The 27,635-nt window shown below is 40.9% G+C and overlaps 1 protein-coding gene across 5 annotated transcripts in view; it reads left to right on the top strand.

Annotated features, from left to right (window-relative positions):
* LOC143356642 (uncharacterized) overlaps nucleotides 1-27,635 on the top strand; it is a 281,650-nt gene that overhangs the window by 167,680 nt on the left and 86,335 nt on the right. For all 5 annotated transcript variants that reach the window (XM_076792507.1, XM_076792509.1, XM_076792510.1 and 2 more), the window contains exon 3: nucleotides 17,495-17,743. In XM_076792507.1, the coding sequence (XP_076648622.1) occupies nucleotides 17,495-17,743 (249 nt within the window). The remainder of the gene's footprint in view (nucleotides 1-17,494; nucleotides 17,744-27,635) is intronic.

The raw sequence follows: 27,635 nt of genomic DNA, 5'->3' as shown, positions 1-27,635 counted from the left end.
CGTCCCTGATTGGGCCCGAAACATATTGGCGCTAACATATAAAATGGTTTTAACATATAATATTCATATTTATAAATAGTTGTTACTTGTAGCATGCGTAAAACTAGAGAATTGGCGGAATATAAGAGAATACAAAACAATCGAAGAATGGAAGGAAAAAATTTGCAACATGTAGCAATAGAGTTTGGAATATCCAAAGAAGGTGTTCGAAAAATGTGTGTTGCTAAATCTGTAAAGGTAAATCTGAAAATTCGATCAGAACGGGTAGAGAAGTAAAAAAAAATCCGTTTATTAGTGCAAAACAAATAAAAGAAAATCTGTCATTGCCAATATCAATTACGGAGATTAAGTCAGCATACATGAGCATAATTTATATGGACGGATATCTCGAAAAAGACCTTACATTTCTAGTGTAAATCCATAATGTCGAGTGATGAATCCAAATTCGAATTGAATTCGAATAAGTGGAGAAAGTGTGTTTTAAACATGGTGGTGGTAGCATAATGATATGGGGCTGTTTCAACGACAACCAAGTTGGAAATTTGACAATAATTGATGGGAGACTTGCTGTAAAATACATAAAATTACTAAGGGAGAATTTATTTAAATCTATTGACAAATTCGGAGTTGAGAAAGCCTACATTTTTTTAAAGGAATTTTTAGTAGAAAATAAATATTTCTGTTCTCTCATGGCCACCTCAGAGCCCGGATTTAAATTCCATAGAACATGTATGGGATGAGATATAAAGCGCCATATTCCAAAAAATGGGCGATATGTAAAATCAAAGTTCACCGCAGCTTTAAAAAACAAGTGGAATCAGATTACTGTTGAAACATTAGAAAAATTAATGCAGAGTATGCCCAATCGCTTATTAGAAGTAATAAAAGCGAAGGGTTAGCAAATCTCGTATTAATTACTTCAGTATTTATTATTGTTGTATAGTTAAACATAATATTATATAAAAAGTCATTAATTTATTATTGTTTTGATACAAAATAAAACTACTGTTTCTGTTGAATTTATAACGTCGAAATAAATATATTTTTGTTACAAATTCATGTTATTTACTTTTATTACACGCTTTTATCTTCAATTTTCTAAAAATATAAGTGTTAGAGTTCATGCGTGTAGATATATTTTAACGTGTGCATTTATTATCTTAACGATTACATTCGATTACACCAACACGTGCTCTGCACGTTCCGCGTTAACAATCGCCATATTATAGAGTTGTCTATTGTTTGTTTGCGCACGCATCTAGCCCCTCCTTCACTCAGGAGCTCACGTCAGATGACTGTCGAATCAAGGCGCGAATTATAATAATACTCCTTCACAATAAGCGTCAACTTAAATACCGACGCGACTGTACCTACAATACCAAAGCAAAGAAACAATTGTGGCGGACCCCTTGGAGAAGGGTTGATCGGACCGAGGTAGGAGCGTCGTCCGCGGGCTGAGACCTTGGACGCACTTGGTCGCCAGGCCCAAGCTTTTCCCGAGCGCACACTTTGTCGCCGGAAGTCTGTTCCTACCTGGGGTGCACATTTGGCGACCAGGTTCGGGGTTTTTCCTTGGCGTGCACATTTGGCCGCCAACCCTTGACTTTCGCCAGGACACGGATGTTCGGTGCAAGGACACGAACTTTCTCTAAGGGGCACGTACAGGAAGCGACATCCCCACTCCAGAAGTTTCCTTGTTCAAAGGAAATTCCTGGAGGCACGGGGAATAGATAAAAGCGCGGATTCTGACGGATGACAGGGTCAGTAGTCATCATTCGTCGTCAGTTGTCGTCAGTTGTTGTCAGTTGTTCGTAGTCGTCTATCCGAAGTTTTTGTTTCATTGTTATTCCGTTTTCTTTGTTCTTGTTACGTTGTTGAGTTTTGTTTTGTTAATAAATGGTTATCGTTGTATTGGGTGAATCCTTACTTAACACCCAAACTACCACACATACCAAACAATTCTTGTATTTTTAGATCAATAGCGTTAACTGTAAATTAGTCTTATTAGCTATATAATAAATAAAATGTACATTTTTTTAATTATACAATAGTGTAAAATATTTTTAAAATTTGTAGTTTTTTATAGATTTTTATAATCCATTTATTACAGAAAATTTTCATTTCCACAGTCTTTCAGAATGTCTGAATGGCAAATTTTTATAAGTCTATTTTATACCATACTTTATGATGCGTTCCACATGCGTACTTACTATTGCTAACAAGAGAAAGAAAAATAACAAGACCATTCTCCGATTTAGTTTTGTTGACCTTTTGAAAAAACCTTGTAAAAGATAATGTCAGTTTGAATAAGGTCGATTTTTACTTATTTTCTTCAGGAAAGCGTAACTATTGCCCCGGTTACTTTTTATGAGAACATGTATGAGTAGTCTAATAATAAGACAATAATAAGACCATTGATTGCGAGGAAAGAATGACAAACCAAATTATATTGAAATAATATTATTAATATTTTATATAAAAATATAGATTCGACGGTGAGTTGACATGTTATTATTAAACTGACTATTATTGAAAGATGACTGACACTGCTACTTGACTTCATTTTTCTCTGGTTAACCTCAATAAGTAATTTCCTAATACCCTTATGGGCGTTTCGTTATCAATTCGACGTCTGTTAGAAGCGAAGAAAATAAATACTTTTTGTTTTCAATGCTCTGCAGAATACATAGTACGAGACTGCTCTATTATAATATGGCTAAATTACTAAAATCGCTTATTATATAAGGATATTTTTGACACTAAGGAATATTGTATTTGAGAAGAATTAGAATCTACTGTATCGAATTAGAATTTAACAAATGTAGAAGATTTGAGTTGTCATCATATTGTCCGCGTTTATTTCGATTAGAATTTTTCGAATCTCTTTCCTGAGAACGAAAAACGTCTCAACCGACCCCTTTGTTTATAGAAGGGATGATTATGATCCGGCTGGACGCAGCCGACACGAAGTATGATTCAGTAACAGTACCGTACGATTTCCTAATATGGAAATCTTGAGAAGATTCCCTGTTGGAATCTGTCAAGATAGTCTTTGATAGGAAATATCCTGGCTAACCCTTTGTTTAACCATATAAATAGAGATCCAGCTGCAAACTTTCAATTTGTTGGAAATGACAAATACGAGTATGCGACTCTAGTTTAAAAACACATACTCCCTTTCATTTTTAGGGTATATACCATAAACCCGTTCATTTTCATCCTCTTCGGTCAGTAATTGTGTAGCAACGTGCAGTGTCACGTCAAATCGAGTTCGTAAGAGCCAGTTCCAGTGAGATCGGGTTAAAGTTTCCTTTCGTATCAATAGACCCTGATAGTCTGTTTAATATTTCAGTATTCGGTAATTGCTCTTAGACCCCGCATTACCAGTGCGCCAACACCGACCATCTTGGGTAAAACTACCTTTATTATACATTCACTTACGACACCAACACTTGTAATACACATTCAAATCAGAATATATTCGTGTTGTTTGGTAAATCGTGCAATCTATAAACCCTTAATTATTGTTCAACATCCTAATCTAATGATTGAACGTTCCCACATGATACAATCTTACCGCTGGGATTGTATCAATTAAATTATACTACTTACGAGCCTACTAACCTACTAACTATCCTAGCGACTCCCTGGTTTCGCATCAGGTTTGTTCGCGCCATACCATACTTCACCCACGAAAACTATATCATCCTAGCAGCTCCCTGATTTCGCATCAGGTTCGTCTGTGAGTCATCCAAGCTCCCAGTGGCTCCCCAATTTCGCATTGGTTCGTCCGCGCTGTTATATAACCTCCTAGCCAGAGTTGGGCATTATTTAGATAAAAAATTATTTAAATAACGATTCGAATAAAAGATACTTTATCTTTATTCGTTATTCGAAGGTTCGAATAAAAAAAGTATCTTTATCCGACGAGTATCGGATAAATACTTTTATCCGACGAATAAAGATAATTTTTTTTATTCGAAGCGGATTTATTCGAACTTCGAATAATTTTTTCATCTTTTATCTGTATCTTTTGTTCCAAGGCTTCGAATAAATCTTCGAACAACTTTTGCCGAGCGCCGAGCATCAAAGACCCAGCGACGACAGACGACATACAATGTAAGCGGATGGAGAATCGCGCACGAATGAAAGTTTAAACTTTTAGATTTTTCAACATATCCTCATAAAATTGTGACGAGCGAATGGAGGGGATTTTCCTGATGAAAATGAGGTCAAATTCGAGTGTAATCGAACAAGTTTCACTGATACGTAATGTTACGATAAAAATTACAATCTCATTAAAGACAGTCCAAATGATGTCGTGTTTGGACTCATTTCGATCGGAACAAGCTCTACAACTCGTTCGTCTTATCAATATTGTTCTGATTAAAAACATACAAGCATAAATTGCCAATAATGCACGATTCTCCATCTGCTTACATTGTAGGCTGTTGGTCGGTCGCTGGTCTTTGAAGTTCCGAGCTCGCAGAGTCGCGAGATATCGGTGTGAAACAACTACCAATCCAATTGCAAAACTTCATTGTTTTTCATGATTTTTTTATGGGACTTGCGCCAACTAATTCGTGGCATTCTTCTGATTAAAATGACACTAAACACGGTACAAATTGGACTGTATTTAGCATTTTTATCCGTAGATTTATTCGAAGGCTTCGAATAAATCTTCGGATAACTTTTGCCAGCTCGACGAATAAACGGCGACGACGGCCGACGAGGACCGACGAGCGCCGAACGTCGAAGACCCAGCGACTGCCAAACGGCACACAATGTAAGCGGATGGAGAATCGCGCACGAATGAAAGTTTAAACTTTTAGATTTTTCAACATATCCTCATAAAATTGTGACGAGCGAATGGAGGGGATTTGGAGAATAAAAAAATTATCTTTATTCGTCGGATAAATTCTCGTCGAATAAAAGAATTTATCCGATACTCGTCGAATAAAGATACATTTTTTATTCGAACCTTCGAATAACGAATAAAAATATTTTTATCTTTTATTCGTTATTCGAAATTTTTATTTAGATAAATATTTTGCCCAACTCTGCTCCTAGCAGCTCCACGGTTTCGCACCGTGTTTGTCTGCGTTTGACTCCATTCCTAGAGGCCCCCTTTTTTTTTTATCGTGAGGAAATGTTTTATACATACCCCGACTCCCTGGGGGAAGCCGGGGTTATGTGGGATTCTCCCCGGAGGACGGACCCCCGGGGACTACCTACTAAAACCTCACGCCCACCTAAGCTACACGGGAGGTGCCTGGATCACGCGAGTACTCAACAGGTCACCTCCCAGCTATCATCATGCCCCGGGGGAGGGGTTAACCTCCCTCACTGCCTACGCTATAAGACCCCGGGCGGAGGGACCCGCCCGGTGTCCCCATCCCTGGAGCCTTCGGATTGGGCTTCCCGAGCCCCAGCTCGGTCCACCCACAGCTCCCGGAGTCTTCGTGCCCCGCTCGGAGCCGGTATCCCGAAGGAACCAGCCCCGGCCAAGGCAAGAAGACGCCGCCACCGGAAGGAAGGGCCGTCGGAGGCGCGATCCGGCACGCCCCGACCCTTCCTCACCCAAATCCCCCCACGAATCCCCCTCCGCTAACGGGAGGGACGGACCGACACCCCCCCAAACCGGGAAATTAACCCGGGGGGTGTCGTCCTGTCACGGGGGGAGCTATGCTCCCCCCCGGGGGCCGGGGTCAGCTCAACCCCCGAACCCCCAAATTCACCGCCCCCAATTGTGGGGGCATAACAGGGCGCGGGGAAACTCCCCGCGCCAACCCCACTCCGTCCCCCACCACCGGGGGCACACATTGACGCGGGGGAGACCCCCGCGCCCTTCCAGCCATCGCCGCCCCCCTCCTGGGGGGCACACGTCGGAGCGGGGGTCGACCCCGCGCCCACACCCTCCTCGCGGAGCCCGGGTCCCGTTACCGGGCCCGCTCGGCGGCCTCCTTCTGCTTCATCACTTCCTCGCAGAAGGAGGCCACCGCCTTCCACGACCCCACGCCACCGACCATGTGGTCGACCACGGCCGGCAGCGCGAGGTCCCACCCGCCCACCGCGGCTCTCAGGACACGGCGCGGCTCGGCCCAAGCTGGGCATTCCTCCAGAGTATGCCGCGCCGTGTCCACATTTTCGCCGCAGTGGTAGCACTGCGCGGTCGGCTCCCGCCCCATCGTGTGCAGGTACTCTCCAAAACAGCCATGGCCGGAGAGCACCTGCGTGAGGCGGAAGGTCAACCTTCCCCGCCTCCTGCACCCTATATAAAATATGGGCAGGAGGGCGTTAGCAGCGCCCTCCACTCCGATAAACTTTCCGTCCGGGCCTGGCGATTCTGGCCCTCGAGCTCCAACTCCTCCTCGCGCGTGAGTTCCACCCCCGTCGGGCGGCGGAAGGAGCGGGCGATGTGGTATAGCTTCGCCCGCTCCGCCGCCACCACAGTGAAGGGTGGAATCACGGCGAGGAGTCCCGCCGCCTCGGTGGAGATGGTGCGGTACCCCCGTATGACCCGCAAGGCCAGCCGCCGCCGCACTCTTTCAAAGAGCTTGCGGCTGGGCGTGCTGGCCTCGAGCGAGCGGTGCCATACGGGGGCCCCATACAGGGCTATAGACCACACCACCTCCACATAGAGGCGGCGTACTTTCAAATCCGGCCCCCCGACATTCGGCAGCAGCCGCGCCAACCCTAGAGGCCCCTTGATTTCACATAACCCTAGCGGCTCCCTGATTTCGCACCAGGTTTGTTTGCGTACCTACCTAACAAATTGAAACGATATTCCTGGGGTAATAACCCTTCGCCGGCCTTTCGCTCTGCTCGCGGCCCTGGCTCGTAACACATATAACACTTTCACAAGTGACGTTACTAATTACATGTACATATTCAACTTTCTATGGGCCTAACTGTGGGAATTTTGTTCACAATTATGTAACATATGACATTGATCAATTTCCAATGTCATATTTTTCAAAAGAAAAGGCCAAAGTGACGATTTGTGACCAAAGTAATTTTACAGCAACTTTGATACAAAATAGTTTTTACGAAAATATTTCACAGAAATTGGTGCATGTTTGACTGAAATTCTATTTGATTTTTATTTTGAATTTAAGTTTCATTAAAAAATATATTTCCTTCGTCTTATATGTATAACGATATATGTGTAGAAAGCTTTTTAATTGTCAGCCACTAAGGAAAATACGATTTATTAAGAGCTTATATCAATTAATATAAATGAATCTAACTGAGCTGACTACATTTATAATTGTTTGTTTGACAAAGCATTGTCCCCCAAAAAGAGTTAAAATGCAAAAATTTAAGCAGTGCCCTATTCAAAGTTGACACGACTAAGTTGCTGCAAGAAATATTGCTTCGAGAAATTATAAAAGTAATTGACTGTTAATCTGTGAAATGTTATTAGGTACAGAAGAAAATTCAAAACAAATTGTGTTGTGATGCTATAACAGTTTAGTACTATAAAATTTCAGTGAAGTGAATTAAAAAACGCGTAAGAAAGTCGTGTATACCGTAATGTAAGTCTTACATTGTAAGACAAAAGCAAAAGTGAAATGTATATTATAATATAGGACAGAGGGGCGGGGGAGAGAAGATTGAAAGAGGGGGTGAGAGTACAATTTTGCTATAATATATGTAGAACAGTCTTCTAAGATCAAATATTTTTGTACGATTTAATATTAGTCTTAAATTTAGCGATCTTCGCGTTGATATACAGGATGATTCAAGTAAATGTGACACCTAAATTACATGTAAACTATTTGGTATTACTTTTGAAATCGCACAACTTTCGTTACAACTATTTTTTTAAAGTAGCATATAATGTGATAATTAGCTTTTCTAATGAGTAACTTTGAATCTTGTCATTGAAGAGAGAATTGAATTTAAAAAAAAGGAAAACTACAAGGGTGTATCGGTGAAAAACTACTAGTTATTGAGATATTTTCTATAAATGACTTTTAATGCAAGTAATGCTTAAACTTTGTTCTCCATTGCAATCAATGAAACATTTGGGTAATCGATCGCTAAATGGAAGTAATCCACGTTGGAGGATTCCATGAGTTATATATAGCATTAATCTCGCAATTAACTTCGTTTTTTGAGATGTTCCCGAAGAAAGTATTCAAGCGACTTATAAGGTAAAAAGCTAATAGTTAATCAGATAACAATCTGCAATAATAAATCAGAAACTTGCAAATGTAAAATCCATGTAACGATTGAAGACACCGTCCTTACCTGATTATTTACAGTGTATCTTATTTTCTGTAACAATTGTGAGACATTCGGTTTGAAATTATTGCTACGTGAGTTAATTGTGCAGAAGAAGGTGCTCTTTAAAAGTTATTCATTTATACTACATCTGAAGTAATATTTCAAAATGTATTGCTTGCACTTTTCAATGGATGACGCAAATGCATTAATTGTAATGGAGTATGTTACTGCGTAACAACAGTGACCATTAAATTATACACCGACAAAAAACAATAAAATATCGTATAGCCTGCCTCGCCGTGCAACATACCTTTGCAGGATGCCTTTGGGTAGCGTGGCCCAAACTTCGCAGTTAAAATAACCAGGGGTGCAATACAATTACTAGTACAACGTCATAAAAACCGTAATTTGTGCCACCTTCGGAAATGCGTCTGGCGAAAAAACGGTTGGGCATTTTATGACGTCGCAATAAACTTCGGAACATTCAAAATTGTCATTGCCGTAACCGTCGACTACCTGCGCTGAGGAACCGGGGAATTCCCAGCGTTAGTCCGCCCCCACAAGGAGTGTTCGATTTCACGTATTTTTCCGAGGCCCTTTTCCGATTATTTGCTGTCCTTCGTTTACTTAGAAGAATGCTTAGTCCTCGAAGTGTCGAAAACGTGCACTCGAGGATTTAAGCTGACAGCATTGGAAAAGTGGCCATAAAGTCAATTCGTTAGACTCTCGTTTCGAGTACCGATCGCGAGGTACGCGAGGGTCCCGAATTCGGACTACAACGGGCCGTTGTCCGTAGCACGCAGCGGCCAAGGAAACGCAGTCCTTGCGTCGCATCGCCAGGCCTCACAGGTCATATTTCACAAGGGCACCTGGGTTGTGTCTATCGAGACACGCTCGGGTTCGAGCCTAAGATCGCATCCCCTTGGTTTCGTGAGCGTACTCAGACCAAGGGGGTAATAAACCACGTTCGGGCCACTTGGGCCAGCCAGCACGCGGGCCACGCAGGCCATAAATTTCGAAGGCCACTCAGGCCGAAAAACAGACGCGCTGTTCCGAGGTCCTTGAAACGCGCATTTTTCGAGATTTCCCATTTTCGGCTGAGGAGGAGCTTCCACTTCCACCACGAGAAGAAGACCCTCCTCCTACAGCCTAAGTGACGAATGGGGTGCTTTTTCCCCCAAAATTGGGCCTATGCCTACGAATTTCCTCGTTACACGAGTTAACGAGAGAGCGGACCTCGGAACAGCGACAGCAGAATCATCCGCGCATCTGAAGCATTCAGAACCCTCAGAATCATCCGCGCATCTTAAGCAGACAGAACACAGAAACACTCGCGCATCTACACGATTTTTAAAACGCACATAGTCCGTCAATTCCACACTGCGACCACTGTTCCTAATTTAACCAATCACCTAAAGTTAATTCGGCAGGTGATAGTGCCGTGTATTGTTTAAAAATAAACGAACATTGTCAACAAAACTCGCATTTATTAAACAAACCGACACAAAACATTTCATGGTCCTTCGAGCCGGATCAGTGATCTAGTGGAGTGTGTGTAAAACGGACATTCACGAGATTTGTCAGCCTTGACGATCTCCATCTCTTCGGGGAAGCCACATCAGTAACATCGGGGAACCAACGTCCTCCTGGCAGCAAGCGGACCGGAGGCGTTCACAGCATCCCAGTACTGTTGTTGGCGACACATCTTCCGGGAGATCAACAAACACTGGGGACCTGAGTTCCAGCCTGCTGATTCTCCAGGATCAAGGAACCAGGAACGAGACAGCGAAAGAAGTCATCGGCAAGGTAGGCTTGTCAAATTCGCACACAATCAAATCCTTTCTTATATCGTACTTCCTTTCTGTCTCGATTTCACGAAATGGCGTCCTCAAGCAAACAAACGATCGACAAAAACGAACAAATCGGTTCATTACGCAATAAGTGTAGATTTTTCAAAGGCCAAATCACCGTCCTGAACAACTTTGTTGCGTGTTATAAAGATTCTCCGTTAGAACGCATAAAACTTCGCGAAAGAATCGGCCGGTTAAGAGATCTATTTTCTAAATTCAATCAGCATCAAGACGAGCTTGCAATGCTGTCCGATGATTATGAGGAATTAGATAGGCAACGAGAACAGGTAACCGAGAATTATGACACCGCCATTGCGTCAGCGATTCAATTACAAGAATCTTTCGCGACAAACACAAAAATCACGCTTTCTGAAAACAATCACGACGAATCAAAGATTATTCGGGTCAATTTGCCAAAGATAGATTTACCAAAATTCGACGGGCGAATTGAACACTGGGTAACATTTAAGGACGCGTTTCAAACAATGATTCACACACATACCGGGTTAAGCAATATACAAAAATTAAATTACTTGAAGTTATCCTTATCGGGAAGGGCCGAAATCGCAATCGGCGCATTCACGATAAGTGATGAAAACTACGAAGCCGCTTGGAAGCACTTAACCGAAATTTACGACAATAAACGCGCATTGGTACTTCGACACGCGGCTCTTTTACGCGACACACCCGCGATGTCAAACGATTCATCAGAATCAATTCGTGATCTTGCAAACTACATGCAACTTCACATTCGATCACTCGAAGCGTTAGGACGGAAAAAGGAAGATATCGCGAATGATCTTCTAACTAGCATCCTCATTTCGCGTATGGGCAAGGAAACGCGGAAAACGTGGGAACGCACGTTATCCGATACCGAAGTGCCCAAAATTGATGATATTTTCAAGTTCTTGCATATGGCATCACATCAATGCAAGGATTATGAAACCGTATCGTACAATAATCACCAGAGACAAGAAAACACACATCAAAAATCACACTCTAACAATAATCGCGCAAAATACAATCCACCTAAACGTAATTCGCCACCGCCTTCGCCAAGATCAGTCCGGCGGGTTTTCAACACCGCAATACAATTCCCAACGTGTGGGATCTGTAAATCGGGATCGCACGCAGCATTTCAATGTAAATCGTTTTTAGATGCATCTGTAGAAAAACGCATTGAGTTAGTTCGCAAGTCAAATTTATGCTACAATTGCCTAAAACCGGGACATTCGCACAATACATGTCGCGGTGGCAGATGCAAAAAATGCAACCTACCGCATAACACACATTTGCATTTGGATCGGAAATCCGACAGACCAAAATTAGAATCTCGCGATGACACCACGTCAACAGAAAACACCGATCCATGACTAGTTACTCGCTTCGATATTACACATCAATTAAACAATCACATCACTTCGCTTATCACAGACGGTTCAACACACGGTTTGATGGCTACGGCCATAGTTCACGCAATAGACAAAGACAAAAAACCAATCGAATGTAGAACCTTATTAGACACTTGCTCCAACGCAAACTTCATCACGTCCGATTTAGCGAAAAAATTAAACCTACAAACGCACGAACAAAGTGTAACCATCGAAGCTTTGAACGATTTAAACACTGTAACGAATCGGATTGTCAAATTGAAAATTGTCTCTCGGATAACAAATTTTAATCGCACACTCAGTTTTTTCATAATACCTAGAATTGCCAGTCATTTACCCGATTGTCAAATTGATAGGACAAAAATTCAAATTCCGCATAACATAAAATTAGCAGATCCGCATTTCCATCGGCCGGCTCCAATCGACATGCTGATTGGTACGGGACCGACGATATCGTGTCTCAGCATTGGTCAGGTTAAATTATCAACGCGAGATAATTCCGATTTGATCCTCCAAAAAACGCAGTTAGGATGGATCATCGGGGGGAGTGCTCCTATTCACCTGGCAAGAAACACACGCACTACATTAGTAAATAATGTCAACTTCGATCTAACCAAATTCTGGCAAATCGAAGAAGGTCCGTCGCATCCTCATCTCACACCGGAGGAAGAGGAATGCGAGGCACATTTTAAACGCACATTTTCACGCAACAAAACCGGAAGATACGTCGTCGCGCTTCCGTTTAATCAATACAAACCAAATCTAGGCGAATCCCGTACGCGCGCATTAAATCGATTCCTATCGCTGGAACGAAAACTTACACACAACTCAGATTTACGAGCCGAATATACAAAAGTAATCAACGAATATCTGTCATTGGGTCACATGAGTCAGGTAGAAACACCTGACATTTCGGACGGATTCTACCTGCCACATCACGCGGTAATAAAGCCGACAAGCACAACGACGAAGGTTCGAGTGGTCTTCGATGGATCGGCCAAATCGACCACCGGATACTCGTTAAATAACGCACTTCTGACTGGTCCAACCATACAGGACGATATTTTTTGTTTACTTCTTCGGTTCCGCATGCATTCGTTTGTTCTGACTGGCGACATAGAGAAAATGTACAGACAGTTTCTAGTACGTCCAGAAGACCGCGCGTACCAAAGAATTTTATGGAGGAACGAACAAAACGAAATCGCAACTTACGAATTGAAAACAATTACATTCGGACTATCCTCTGCTCCATACTTAGCCACGCGATGCCTTCAGCAATTAGCAATCGATGAATCACACAATTACGGCGCGGCTTCCGAAGTCATTAAACGGGACATCTATGTAGATGATCTCTTGACCGGAGCCGCCACATACAAAGACGCGCAAAAATTACGAAACGAGATCATTTGTTTACTCAAACGAGGAGGATTAAATATCCGCCAATGGGTATCAAATGATCCTCGTCTTTTATCAGATCTCTCTGAAGAGCAAGTACATCCCAAGTTTTTCGGTGACGAAACAGTCAAAACCTTGGGAGTGTCATGGAATCCGCACACAGATTCATTTAGTTATTCAGTGAATGTTAACAATAACGAAACACACACAAAACGCACAATCTTATCTACCATCGCGAAAATTTTCGATCCTTTGGGTCTCCTTGGGCCAGTAATAGTTGTTGCAAAAATTCTTATGCAGCAACTCTGGCAACTTAAGGTAGATTGGGATGAGTCATTGCCCATGGCCATACAACAGGAATGGTCCACATACCAAACTCAATTAAAATCACTCACAACTGTAACATTTAAACGACACGTCGCGCAGAGTTCAGTCAGAACAATCGAATTGCATGGCTTCTGTGACGCCAGCGAACGCGCGTACGGGGCTAGTATTTACATACGCACAATAGATAAATCCGGAAATATAAAATCAAGTCTTCTTTGCGCAAAATCACGAGTTGCGCCATTAAAAACCGTTAGCCTCGCACGTTTAGAACTTTGCGGTGCCACTTTGCTCGCGAACTTGTATTGTGCAGTAAAAGACGCAATTAATCACACGCATTTAAAAACGATTTTTTGGACCGACTCCACGATCGTGTTGCATTGGCTGTTGCGATCTCCGAACACACTTAAAACCTTTGTCGCGAATCGCGTCGCGGAAATCCAAAATAAAACAAACATTAAGGCATGGCGACACGTCAGATCTGGTGACAACCCCGCAGACTTATTATCTCGGGGTATCACAGCTCGGGAATTGATCAAAAATAATTTCTGGCAATTCGGACCAGAATGGCTTGCATACGATGAATCATTATGGCCGGAATCGTGTGTCGAAGTACCCAATGCAATACCAGAATTACGCAAAATCACATGTTTTACTTCTACAGTCATAAACGCACAGGAAATTCTTGAACGATGTTCATGCATCAGGCGACTTCGTAGGATAATCTCATATTGCTTACGATTTTTACCTAAAGGCCGTTGTCACGGTCCAATTACTGTATCAGAAATTAATCGCGCAAATAATAAGATCATTAAATTGACGCAAGAAACAGCATTTCGAGAAGAATTGAATGATCTCAAATCCGGACACGCATTGAGTACCAAAAGTAAATTACTTTGTTTAACTCCGTTTCTTGATGAGAATGGGCTTTTACGCGTAGGAGGTCGCCTCCAAAATTCAAATCTCAATTTCAACCAGAAGCATCCGATTCTTTTGCCGAAGAATAATTTCATAACAGAATTAATCATACGCGACGCTCACGTTAATAATATGCATTCTGGTTTAACCGCAACATTGTACAACGTCCGTCAATCGTATTGGCCGATTGATGGTAAAAACACAACACGCAAAATAATTCGCAACTGTGTCAAATGTTTCCGGGTCAACCCACCTACCACCAAGTACATAATGGGCAATCTTCCCACACATCGAGTCACAGAAAATCGACCATTTATCAACACAGGCGTCGATTATTGCGGCCCTTTTTATATAAAGGAACGTCAGTACCGAAACCGCACCCGAATAAAGATATACGTCGCAGTCTTTATTTGTTTTTCATCCAAGGCAGTACACCTTGAGGTGGTTGGTGATATGACCACGGAAGCATTTTTAGCAGCTTTTAAAAGATTTATCGCACGGCGCGGAATTTGCAAAAATGTATATTCCGATAATGGTACAAATTTTGTCGGTGCCAATAATGAGATAATCGAGCTTCTCAGAGTTCTGCAAGAGGATGAAAAGGCTAGACGCTTTCTAACGGATAAAAACATTACTTGGCATTTCATACCCGCACTCTCTCCTCATTTCGGCGGACTCTGGGAAGCTGCGGTTAAATCTTTTAAACATCATCTCAAACGCGTAGTGGGCGAGGAACTGTTTACGCTCGAACAATTTAACACTTTTGTAACGGAAATCGAGGCAATCCTGAATTCCCGTCCGTTAACACCGTTGTCTTCCGATCCCAATGATCCCTCAGCTCTTACTCCTGGCCATTTATTGATTGGTTCCGCGTTGACAAGTCTGCCAGAGGTCGATTTCACCGAAACCTCGACCAATCGGTTGTCAAAATGGCAACACATTCAGAAAGTCAAACAAGACTTCTGGATTAGGTGGTCAAAGGAATACATCCACCATCTTAATGTACGCGCAAAATGGACCAGGGGCGAGCACAGCATCCAGGTGGGGACGATCGTGGTCCTCAAAGATGACCATCTACCACCGATGAGCTGGAGTCTAGGACGAGTCGAGGAAATTCATCCTGGCAGGGACGGCATCACTCGCGCAGTCTCCGTTAAAACCATTAACGGCATTTATAAGCGGAATGTAAAGCAAATTGCACCACTTCCGTTAGACTAAAATTGTCACACTTACCCTTTCTTATCAGATAAGGTTTCATTTATATTAGTTGCGCACATTATTTATCTAGTTCTACACGCGTATCGTTTTTAATTTAAGTTGCGCCTTACTATTAATTTTACTCGCATTATATTCACACTACTTACGTTCCAACTTCGCATTATATGATTCGCATATTTCGTTACATATCAGTTTCGTACATTGTATGTTTAGTTTTAGACGCGTATCTTCTTTATTTTTCAAGTCGCGTCTTATTCTTAATTTTACTCGCGTTATATTCACAGTACTTTTTGCGTTTCAACTTCGCATCATATAATCCACACATTTCGTTTGTACTATTACTCGCATTATATCATGTTATATTCTTGAATGACTGTATCATTCAACGGGGGGAGCATGTTCGATTTCACGTATTTTTCCGAGGCCCTTTTCCGATTATTTGCTGTCCTTCGTTTACTTAGAAGAATGCTTAGTCCTCGAAGTGTCGAAAACGTGCACTCGAGGATTTAAGCTGACAGCATTGGAAAAGTGGCCATAAAGTCAATTCGTTAGACTCTCGTTTCGAGTACCGATCGCGAGGTACGCGAGGGTCCCGAATTCGGACTACAACGGGCCGTTGTCCGTAGCACGCAGCGGCCAAGGAAACGCAGTCCTTGCGTCGCATCGCCAGGCCTCACAGGTCATATTTCACAAGGGCACCTGGGTTGTGTCTATCGAGACACGCTCGGGTTCGAGCCTAAGATCGCATCCCCTTGGTTTCGTGAGCGTACTCAGACCAAGGGGGTAATAAACCACGTTCGGGCCACTTGGGCCAGCCAGCACGCGGGCCACGCAGGCCATAAATTTCGAAGGCCACTCAGGCCGAAAAACAGACGCGCTGTTCCGAGGTCCTTGAAACGCGCATTTTTCGAGATTTCCCATTTTCGGCTGAGGAGGAGCTTCCACTTCCACCACGAGAAGAAGACCCTCCTCCTACAGCCTAAGTGACGAATGGGGTGCTTTTTCCCCCAAAATTGGGCCTATGCCTACGAATTTCCTCGTTACACGAGTTAACGAGAGAGCGGACCTCGGAACAGCGACAGCAGAATCATCCGCGCATCTGAAGCATTCAGAACCCTCAGAATCATCCGCGCATCTTAAGCAGACAGAACACAGAAACACTCGCGCATCTACACGATTTTTAAAACGCACATAGTCCGTCAATTCCACACTGCGACCAAGGAGCGTCTTCCAAAAACGGATATTCCACCAATCAGACTTCGAGAAAGCAACCACCCGCAAACGCTCGGCTCGTATGCAGACTAGAAAAGACAGACTCTCGAAAATCGGCAAAGCGATAACATCTCTCTTCTAACGCGCCGTCCGAAATATTGTACACTACTTCTCACTCGCCGTCTTCAGTATAAGTTCTGTTAGTGTCCCTCATATTCGTTACAAAAATACAGTTGTTTTAGTCAACCAAATCCATAGTTATCGTCACTATCCACCCCTTCAACTATTCATTCGCCGTTAATTCTGCGTGTGAAGTGAGCATCCACCGAAAGGTCTGCTTTCAACCAATTCTCTAACTTGCTCACGCGTCAACAGAGTACATTTTGGGTATTAGGTAAAAATCATTTATACAGAATATCTCAATAACTATTAGTTTTCTTCGATATACCCTTTATAGTTTTCTATTCAAAGTTCAATTCTTTCTTCAACCACAAGATTAAAATTTTCTCATTACAATAAAGGAACTCACTTGACTTTCATATCTTGATAAAAAAGTATGTTACGTATGAATCACCTTGTATTTCCTGTATAACAGTAGTAGACACGTACAGCACATTTGGTAGGAGAATAAATAAGATTGTCGGTTTGCCTAGTATGGCACGTGCAGAAACGTCAATGGGACGCTAAGTAACAAAATAATCATTGCAGTTTTGTTAGGTGATATTTCAGTCAGTTTGGAGTTTCCAACTATTGCGCATTGTCGTATGTCGTGTCATATGGAGAACATTCGTGTGCAATTTTTTTCCGACTCATGCATAGTTTAAAGACGACGAGTTTGGAGCTAAATGAAGGGAAAATTACCGGAATAAAGGGACGATGCCCGATGGATTGTTCCTCCTGGCACCATGAAACTGGCTGCGAGCGCATAATTAACACATGTATTTTCTGTCGCAGCTGCATCCTATCGTGGACCTGGCGAAGACGAAGACAAAGACTCGTATGCAGCCAGGATCGCATTTACGGGAAACTCACGAATCCTCGGGCCAATTTGCATCGTGGTGGGCGCACTTATGCTCGCCCTAGGCGTGTTACTGTGCATGCTCACCAGGAGGGCGAGAAGAAGAGAACGCAGGGTCGGCTTCCATTGCCCACTTCATGGGGATTTTTACCCCTTGAGTCCTGTCCAGGGTGTCAAGATGCTCGGTAAGTTAAAATATCCTAGATTATACGCTCTATCGTACATGTACTACTATGCATTCTGATGTACATAATATTATCTGCTGGATATGATAGGTTTGTTGTGTTTTCACAGTATAATAGAAATTGTGTGTTCTTCGCGCGAAATAACACAAGCCATTAAGATGTTTCCGGGATTCCAAGACGATGTTCAACTTCTTTTTTTTATATATCACCCTAGCATATCAGACACATGAATCTGTCACGGTTGAATTGAAATACAATAAGATATTTCTGGAGATCAAAATTAGAACGCTGTCTATACAGCTTCTAACAGTACGTTCGGAATCTTACGGTTTCAGTTCAGTCATTGCTTTGTTTAGAATTACAAATATGATGAATTTAGAGTAACAACACTAGAAATTAAGAGAAACAACGTGTTCAAAGCGACAAAGTATATTATAATTACAGAAAATTAAAAAAATTTGTTGAAAAACACTATCAGTGATTTCTCCTTCTTATAACGAAAAACACGTTCGAAGCTCTGACATTGCTAAACGATGGCAATGTAACATATTTATAGCATATATTTATCATTTTTGGGTAAAGTTGAGAACCAGGAAGAGAGAGAGAGAGAGAGAGAGAGAGAGAGAGAGAAAGAGAGAGAGAGAGAGAGAGAGAGAGAGAGAGAGAGAGAACAAGAGAGTAATTTGTCTTTGTAGTCTCCTAGTAATCAGAAATTAGGCAGTTACTTGCATTATTTGCATAAAGTGGCGAAACAAATTTCGGATTAATAAAAATTTATGATGTACTACCAATACTGATCATTTTAATTCTTTCGATACAAATAAGGTTAAACATTACTTACCTCGGTCAAAATATTTTTTAAGAAATATCGCGTACTGATAAAGTTTTTGTAAAAGCTGTATGATAAGTAAGAGAGTTATTTTTTATATTGGCGATATATCGGCACGGCCTACGTTCGAATTTCCGAACGACATGCGAACTATCAGATTACCTCGCTTTCTCTTGTTGCGTATCGTCTACTCATAAAATAAGAAGCGAATAATCATGCTTTCACACAATGTTTTAAGTGCTTATTTCATAGTTTAAGTGACACAGGAAAAATTTATATTTTTTTTTAATTGAAGTGCGATCGAAAGAATAAATGGCCGGAAATTAAAATTATCCATGGTCAGTAAAAATTGGAAAGAAACGTTCGGAGAATACAATAATTTGAAGAATATCTGTAGAAAATATAATCCTAGAAGTCTTATAGGTATCGCAACACAGTAGCAATAATTAGTAAAAATACTGTTGCCAATATGACGAACCTGTAAATGTCGTGTCAAAGCGTAAAAGATTAGAATGAATAGCATTACTCAATTGCACTGCTATTTCCTTTTGTGGCGGACGCCTTGGAGAACGGTTGATCGGACCGAGGTAGGAGCGTCGTCCGCGGGCTGGGACCTTGGACGCACTTGGTCGCCAGGCCCAAGCTTTTCCCGAGCGCACACTTAGTCGCCGGAAGTCTGTTCCTACCTGGGGTGCACATTTGGCGACCAGGTTCGGGGTTTTTCCTTGGCGTGCACATTTGGCCGCCAACCCTTGACTTTCGCCAGGACACGGATGTTCGGTGCAAGGACACGAACTTTCTCCAAGCGGCACGTACAGGAAGCGACATCCCCACTCCAGAAGTTTCCTTGTTCAAAGGAAATTCCTGGAGGCACGGGGAATAGATAAAAGCGCGGATTCTGACGGATGACGGGGTCAGTCAGTCATTGTCAGTAGTCGTCATTCGCCGTCAGTTGTCGTCAGTTGTTCGTAGTCGTCTATCCGAAGTTCTTGTTTCATCGTTGTTTCGTTTCCCTTGTTCTTGTTTCGTTGTTGAGTTTTTGTTGTTTTATTAATAAATGGTTATTGTTGAATTGGGTGAACCCTTACTTAATATCCAAACAACACACAACCAAACCTTTTATGTAAAATTATTTAGATACTTTTAACAATTTCCAGTTTCGTTAATTGTTATTCAAACTTGGCCCTGGATAAATATTATCATTTTTTTCTATTTGCATAGTTTCTGACCCCCTTCTTGTGTATATTTGATGCTATTAACATTTCTCAGGATATCTCGAAGCGAGATACGTATTAGACCAGGCCTGGACAATTTCTTCACCGCCGTCGGTTCAGGACTCCCACTACCAGTGTACAGGTTCCCCCACCACTGGCCCCTTCATATTAAACTCCGCTAAGTCGCCAAATCAAGATTTGCTTCCCCACTCTAATTTCCCCATCTACTGCGCTATCCCCCCACGTTTCCGCCACGGCTCGGTCACGTAATCCAGCATTGACAGAAAGGATAATTTACTCCCCTCAATTCCTACTCGAGTTGCCTGGCCCTGTATTAGACCATAACTGAACTTTGGTCGTCGACTAATATTTAGAATACCAATATCAACGAATGAAATCTCTTTTCATCTTTCTCATTTTTATCGATGAGTTCTACTAGTGTTAAACACGGTTTCCCAGGTTATGTTCAGATTATTTCATAGTACGGAAATAGTAATGGCAAGTAAATACGTGAATAGAGTTAAGAATGAAGTTTGTCCTTCGAAATATATCAAACGCATTAATTTCGGTCTAATTTTCCTTCTTCCCTTGTAGAATTTTGTAGAAACAAAAAATATGACGAATTCAATATTATGTATAATATTGCATGTTTAGTATTAACACTTTCAATTCAGATTCTCTTTTCGTACCATTCCGTTTGCCTATTTAATAAAGGTTGGGCATCTTAGCAACCCAGAAATTTTGCACTTTCTTTAATATAATTCTACAGATTTCGACGAGAAAATCCAAGTTTTAATGTGAGGAATTCACTGGTTCAAAAGTTATGAGTGTTTGAAGTTGAGCGATTTTAAGCGTTTTTGACGCATAAGAGCACCGCCATATTGGTATGTACTCAGATATGGTCCAATGAGCGGAGCTGTGGGGAGGTTAGTTGGGATTAGGTTCATTCTTTTTTGTCAGTGGTATCCCCTGTAGATCTATTCCACTATGTCGCATGATAATTTCAGAAAATAAATATAGAAAATTTTGAAAAATAAATTCGGAAGGTAAATATCATGCGACATAGTGGAATATAGGCCTACGGGGGATACTACTGACAGAAAAAAAAAACGCAATGACAATACAGTAAATCCGGGATATACGTCGTCGAGGCTTCTAAGTTAGCCGTCACGGAATTATCCCCACTACCGCGGGTTATACCTCATGACGGGCCAAGAAGTGTGCACATAACACGGGTCGAGTATATCGGTGTGAGATCAGGAGACCACTACTAATCCAATAAGAAAATTTCTTTATTTTTCATTATTTTTTTATGAGACTTTACAACATATACTTTATAAAATATTCGTGATATTTTCATAATGAAAATGATGCCAAGTATGGTATCATTCCGATGATATTTACTTGTGTAATAAACGATTAAAGTTTCACGTAGGAAAGAAAGACAGCGTATGGTAAGAAAAGAGATGAGGAGAGCGAAGCGTTCGGAAAAGATGAAAGACTGGCGTGAGATCTGGCCTTTAAATCAAAACTTAAACTTTTTTATTATTAATTATTTTTTTACGAAACTTTCATCAATATATTTGTGGAATTTTTCTATTGGAAATATTTGAAAATGATGATATTTACTTGTGTAATGAATAGACTGCGGATGTTTATTCAGTTATAATATGTCGAAATATGCAAAATATATGCTAAATATATGCGTAGGGAATGTATGTACGGACCTGTAAAATAGTAATTATTTTATTGTTTTATTTATTATAATTTAAATTACAATATACAACAATAGTTTCTTCTATATTGTCTGTTGGTTTTGGGAAGCAGGTATACTCGTGAATAAAATTCAAATACTTTATTTTATCAGTGTTCTCCCGTGTGCTGCCGGATTCGAACTGAGAGTGAATCATTATAAGAAAAAAAAACAAATGCGTCGCACCGAGATGCTTCTGTTCAAAAACGCCTAGGAAACAAATAAACAAATAAACAAATAAACGACGTGCCCGTCACGTCGGCTAACATTCATTATTGATTTTTGTATACATATATATCTATATATCTATATTGTCGATTGTAAATTGATGCCTCCTGTCTGTTAAAATTTATTTATACGCTGAAAAAGAGCGTTCTACATCACATGATCTTATAGAAACATTTTACCCCAATGATGTGTCAGAAACCTCTCGTGGTCCTTCACCGTGTTCACTCTTCAAAATCTTGCTGATTTTTAATAATACACTAAAGTATACATTTCGTTTTAATACAGATTCCATTTTATGTGTAACCTTTTCTCCACAATCACTGGGTATAACTTTTAAATTTTCCGTAACTGTAGTTACCAAATCTATAGATTCCGTTAGAGGTAATCCTACTATTTCCAATTTCTTTATGGTCTCAGGTAACATTTGGAAATGGCTCTGAATAAATGTTAAATTTTGTTGTAAATACTTACATCGTAATGCTTCTTTCGCCGATTTAATTGACCAAGCCTCCTTTTCATCGAACGATTCTATGACGTCATTTATTTCTTCTAAATGCGTTGCATAAAAAATGTTGCTTCCAACCAGGTTCCCAATTTTGTTATTACAGGTTCTGGTGGCAATGGCATATTTTGTAATTTATTTTTATCAATTTCGACGCGTAGTGGGGCTTTTAAAATACTTTTTTAACAGTAGATATTAAATTATTAACAGCAGGAATTGCAGACGCACTTCCTCAGCAATTCGGTTTAGTCCATGTACCAACTAAGTTATGTGCAACAAAGGATAAAATATTTTCAAATGCTTTATTATACGTCCCTGCATCTGTGACGAGCAATAGTACTTTATCTTCGCATCCACTTGGCCGTAATACTCTCATTGTTGAATTCACGAATCGAGCAATAGTTGCATAATTTGTTTCTGTTAATTGCTTACACGCTAATAAATAGGGCTGCGTTTTCTTATTTTCGCAAAGCTTCCCAATAATTAAATTTGCAACATAACGACCAGTTGCATCCGTAGTCTCGTCTACGGATATCCAAACATAATTGTCGTCAATATTGTCTCGAATATTTTGAAGCGCCAAATTGTAGCAGTCCTCCAAATAATTCTTTCGCAGTGTGGATTCGTCTGGAACATCATTCCCGGTGTATTTTTTAAAGGAATCCCTCCACAATTTGTTATTAAGACATCGACAGGGCATATTAATAGCTTGACACATATTGGTCTAAAAGTTATCTTTCCTCGACGAGCTTGCTTTATTTTGTGGATTATTTCTTCTACTAGCGGAAATCATTCTGATAATCTCTTCAACATTTCTTTTGTGCACAGCTGTATGTACGTGTTGCCTTAGTTGCGATTTTCTTTCGCAGCGAATCTCCTTGTCGCATGCTTTGCAGTATATTGTTTCCCCCTCTGCAACAATATAATTGTCTTGCACAGATGTAATCCACTTAGCCGGCACTACACGCTTGTTGTTTTTTGATTTATGCATCTCAAAGTTTTGACGCAAATGTTTCACTTCTAATAGGCACTATGTACGTTTGTCTTCGAAAGATATGCTTCATACGAAATCGTAATAGCTACTGATTTACTTGAACAAATGAAGATTAACTGCGGAGTGAATCCATCTGTTTACACATCATACCATCGTCTTTGTTTTGTCTCTCATTGTATGTCAATACAGTACTTACCGACTCGAAATTAGAAGAACCTTTTAGGCACATCCATCTTATTTATTCTGGCGTAGCACTAAATAGTCGAATATGTATTTATGCATTTATGCAAGTAATATGCACTTATGCAAAACATATGCAAAACATATGCAATATGCAAAATAAAAATTATATTTTTAAAATCCTCTAATGACAAAACAAATTTCTGTTTAGGTCTCAGTTTTTTACCTATTTTCGATAAAAATATGCTTTTGCATAAACATCCGCATTCTAGTAATGAACGATGAAAGTTACTTCCCATTACAATTATATTAACGGAAAATTACTTAGTGTAAATAGGATCCGAATTGTATCATGTTTGGTATCATTTTAATCAGAAAAGTTCAACAAATATAGAAGTGAAAGTCTCGTAAAAAAATAATTCATAATAAAAAAGGTTAAGTTTTGATTTAAAGGCCTGAGCTCACGCCAGTCTTTCATCTTTCTTGTATATCATATATAATTTCATTTTAATCAGAAAAATGCCACAAATATGTTGGTGAAAGTCCGTAACAAAATAATGAAGAATAAAGAAGTTCTCGAGCTTCGCTGTCCTTTTCTACGTTCGGCACTGCATCAAACAATAGTGGATTTGTAGCGACCGTAATAACCATTAGAACGGTCCGCTTGCATTCGTCAATGATTAGGCCATAAAACTGTCCCTGGCATCTGCAAGTTCAAAAATGACTTTACTTTTTTATTATTTTCACGTGCGTAACAAACCTGGCCGCCAGAAGCCAGCCGTGCGCCGCTACGGGACCGCTTGGCCACGCGGCCAGCGGGGTCAAGGAAAGTCCCAAAAAGTTTATAGTCGCCCAACTGAGCGACAGAGACTTCCTTTCCCTCGCCGAACAGGGCGGCGTTGATAAAAATAAAAACTACCACTCTGACGTTCTCAGAGTAAGGCGTTACATTTTCCGAAGAAAAATATAGATAGCGACCACCCGAGACAACGTGTCAGATTTTGTACATGTACCTTGTCTACTTCACCAACTAATAAAAGTACTAAGTAAAAACCTTAGGCGCGTCCTTCCACCTGCAATCCAAGTCAGTTACATATTTCTACCTTAAACGACGACAAGACCCGGACTGTTGACATTAAACGCGGAATCACTGTAGTATCTTCTCGGTAATGTGCAAACCTATTGATACGGGTGTCGCCCTAATGCGCTACCCGCTGCTCATATGATGCGCGTCTGAGTTTGGTCGGACACTGTAGCCGTCACGGGGGGGGGGGGGGGGCGTGCCGCAAGAGTCAGAGGGTGGAATCCTCGAAAATCGGCCGAAACGAGCATTTCTTGCCGACCTCTACGTGAGGCAACGAAGACGCGAAGCACTAGCGAACGCGACGAAGGTGCGCACTGCATGAAAGAGAGGTTGGTGGGGGAAGCAAGCGTTTGAGGGGCCCAACCGTGCCCAGCACTGCAATACACTGTTTAAAAAAGTCTCCTAAAGTAAGCACATAGTAGTACAAAAAAAACGAAATTCCTTTTTACAATATAGATTTGTTTGATTTTAGACGGTCTTATAGTATTGTCGCAGAGCATACATAAGTATTGCGAGTCTTAATAATAAACACAAGTTATTATCGCCCATTCAAACAGATTGTCATGTTTTGTTGAAATTTTCATTTCTTCGCCTTCAAGGTCATCCCAAGGTCATGGTATACTAGGTCGTTGAATTCGTCTTGACACGGGCTATAATACTGTTAAGTCAAAAATACAAAGTGCCTTTTAAAAAAATGATGGTGACCTTGACAATACTGTAAAAAAATGTTTTTCGAACTTTTTTTATTGCAATATATAGCCAATCGAAAACTGATCAACTTTTGTTGAAAATATTTTTTGTCAGATTATCGCAAGTACTTAAAAAATCGTGGAAACTGTTACGTGGGACACCCTGTATTATACGGAGTATGAAATTCTAACTAGAACACACAATTGTTACCCACGAACTATTTTGAAATTGACAAGCTTTCTGAGAGTGTGGTATAGATAACAGAAATGTAGAAAAATTGTGTATTATTTTTTACATGTAATAGGTACCAGTAGGAAGTTGTCTGTAGAAATTCCGTATACAACAGTGCGTAATTCTATAAATGTTTGCTGTTGCTGTTTCTTTTATTCTCTGTTTTGAGTACGCTGAAATAATGGAAAAGGAACGTTTATGTTTGGTTGCTATGTTATACATGTTTGCTAGCAAGTAAGCATAAACGTTCCTTGTCCTACAGACCACTTCCTACTGGTACTTATCACATGTAAGAAATAATAAACGATTTATCTATATTTCTGTTACGTATATGCACCGGATTTCTAGCTTCGGATGCCCTTCGGAGAACGGGAACCTGCGATGTGTCTAACGGATCGGCAGAATAAGTTGATAGACTTGTATTAGCCCGAATTCCGACAATCCAGTTAGCTACCCTAACCCTGATCCAGCCTCGTCCTGAATTCAAAGCAATTGACGGGAACTGGAGCACTCTGTGATAAACGTTTCCGATGGGCTTCCTAGCACTGGATCAACGTTTGACACTAGAAAACTGTAAAATGTCGTCAAGAAACACTAATTCTCTTTGTGTCTTTTAAAATGATAGTCCCAGAATTTTTAATCGGTTTATTGCGCTTGAACTAAATCCATTATGAAGGTAATATGAATTTACAGGGTATGTCATTCAACATTTGAACAGAAAATCTCTCCAGTGTTTGTAATGGTAGAAAGAAATGTCTAATGACATTTGTAGATGTTGTCGGTCATCTATATTTTATTATATAGGGTCGCATATTTTCATTAACATAACGTTATACATATGCATGTAGTCAGAAAATAAATTCAACTGTGTATGTTTACCTTCAAATGACCTGCGAAGAAGTTACCCAGGGAATGCATTGTAACTTTTGTAATTTTCTTTGTAAAGAACACCGCACATACTGCGTAATACATTGACACATTTTTTGATAGTTACTTCTTCGGAGGTCACTTTAATATCAATATATTGTACACGATTGAATTTGTCTTTTTATTAGTTATAATGTTACATTGATGAAAATACGTCATCTTATTTTAAAATACGTCGATGATCTTGAAATATCGCAAAATACTGCTCTGAAAAAAATCTTCATCGCAATAATTGCCCTTCTAAAGCAAACATTTTTCCCTTAGACATCGTCCCAAACTATCGAAAACAACGGAGATGTTTTAAGTCTAAAGGCCTTTGCACACTAGACCGCACCGCCGCCTGACCAGCACCGCACCGCCGCCGACGTTTTGACATTCTTCTATGTAATTTAAATGGGAGTGCGCACATATACCGGCAGCAGCACAGCACCGGATCGCCTCCGTATCGCCACCGGAAAATGTGCGCACACTAGACCGCACCGCCGCCGCCGTTTTGACTTTCTTCATAGGCCTCCTTGGGAGTGCGCACACCTACCGGCAACAGCACAGCATGGGATCGCCTCTGTATCGCCTCGACAGAAGGACATTCTCGGCGAGAATGTCCGAAAAAGTCAAAACTAGATTTGGTCGATCTAGTGCGCCGCACTATGGTCTGGAAACTCGCTTTTTGTAGCCAAAAGTATTTTAGCGTTATTTCAAGATTATTAAGGTTATTTGTTTCGACACCAACTATAATATTATGAAGTCAGAAATATATAGTAATATTTAAAAAATCGAGGTGATCCCTATTTTTTATAAAAATCTGTGCGGTGAAACAATTCGTCATTATTTATTTAAAAAGCTGTTAACTAGAACATTTCAGAGTTCCTCGTGGTCACCGTTTTTTAAATTTCTCGGGTGTAGCATTTGTACATTCGTCGAAGAGGTCGGGGTCTACAAATTACTTTACAGTAAACAGATGTTGTTCGACTCTGCCGACTTCCAGCTCAATAGTAATGATCTGTCATAAACCGCTCCATACAGAGCAGCGCCGGGGGACGGTACCTAAACAAACCGAGTCTATCGTAGGTATGCCTATCCCCATCTCTGCCGCGGCTGTTGGCCCAATTTTTGAGGCCGAAGGTCGTCGCGTAACACAATATGTGTGACCGCTGCAGCCAATATTTCGAATTCAGTCGAAAATGCGTGTGAAACAAGGCCTGCCTCTTCCACTCTGAACCAATCGGCCGCGCATTCGTATCTAGATACGTCACCGCAGTC

This window comes from Halictus rubicundus, chromosome 8 (genome assembly GCF_050948215.1).
Source record: "Halictus rubicundus isolate RS-2024b chromosome 8, iyHalRubi1_principal, whole genome shotgun sequence".
Lineage (NCBI taxonomy): Eukaryota > Metazoa > Arthropoda > Insecta > Hymenoptera > Halictidae > Halictus > Halictus rubicundus.
The sequence above is the reverse complement of the archived record's forward strand: the minus strand, read 5'-3'. Positions and strand labels throughout refer to the sequence as shown.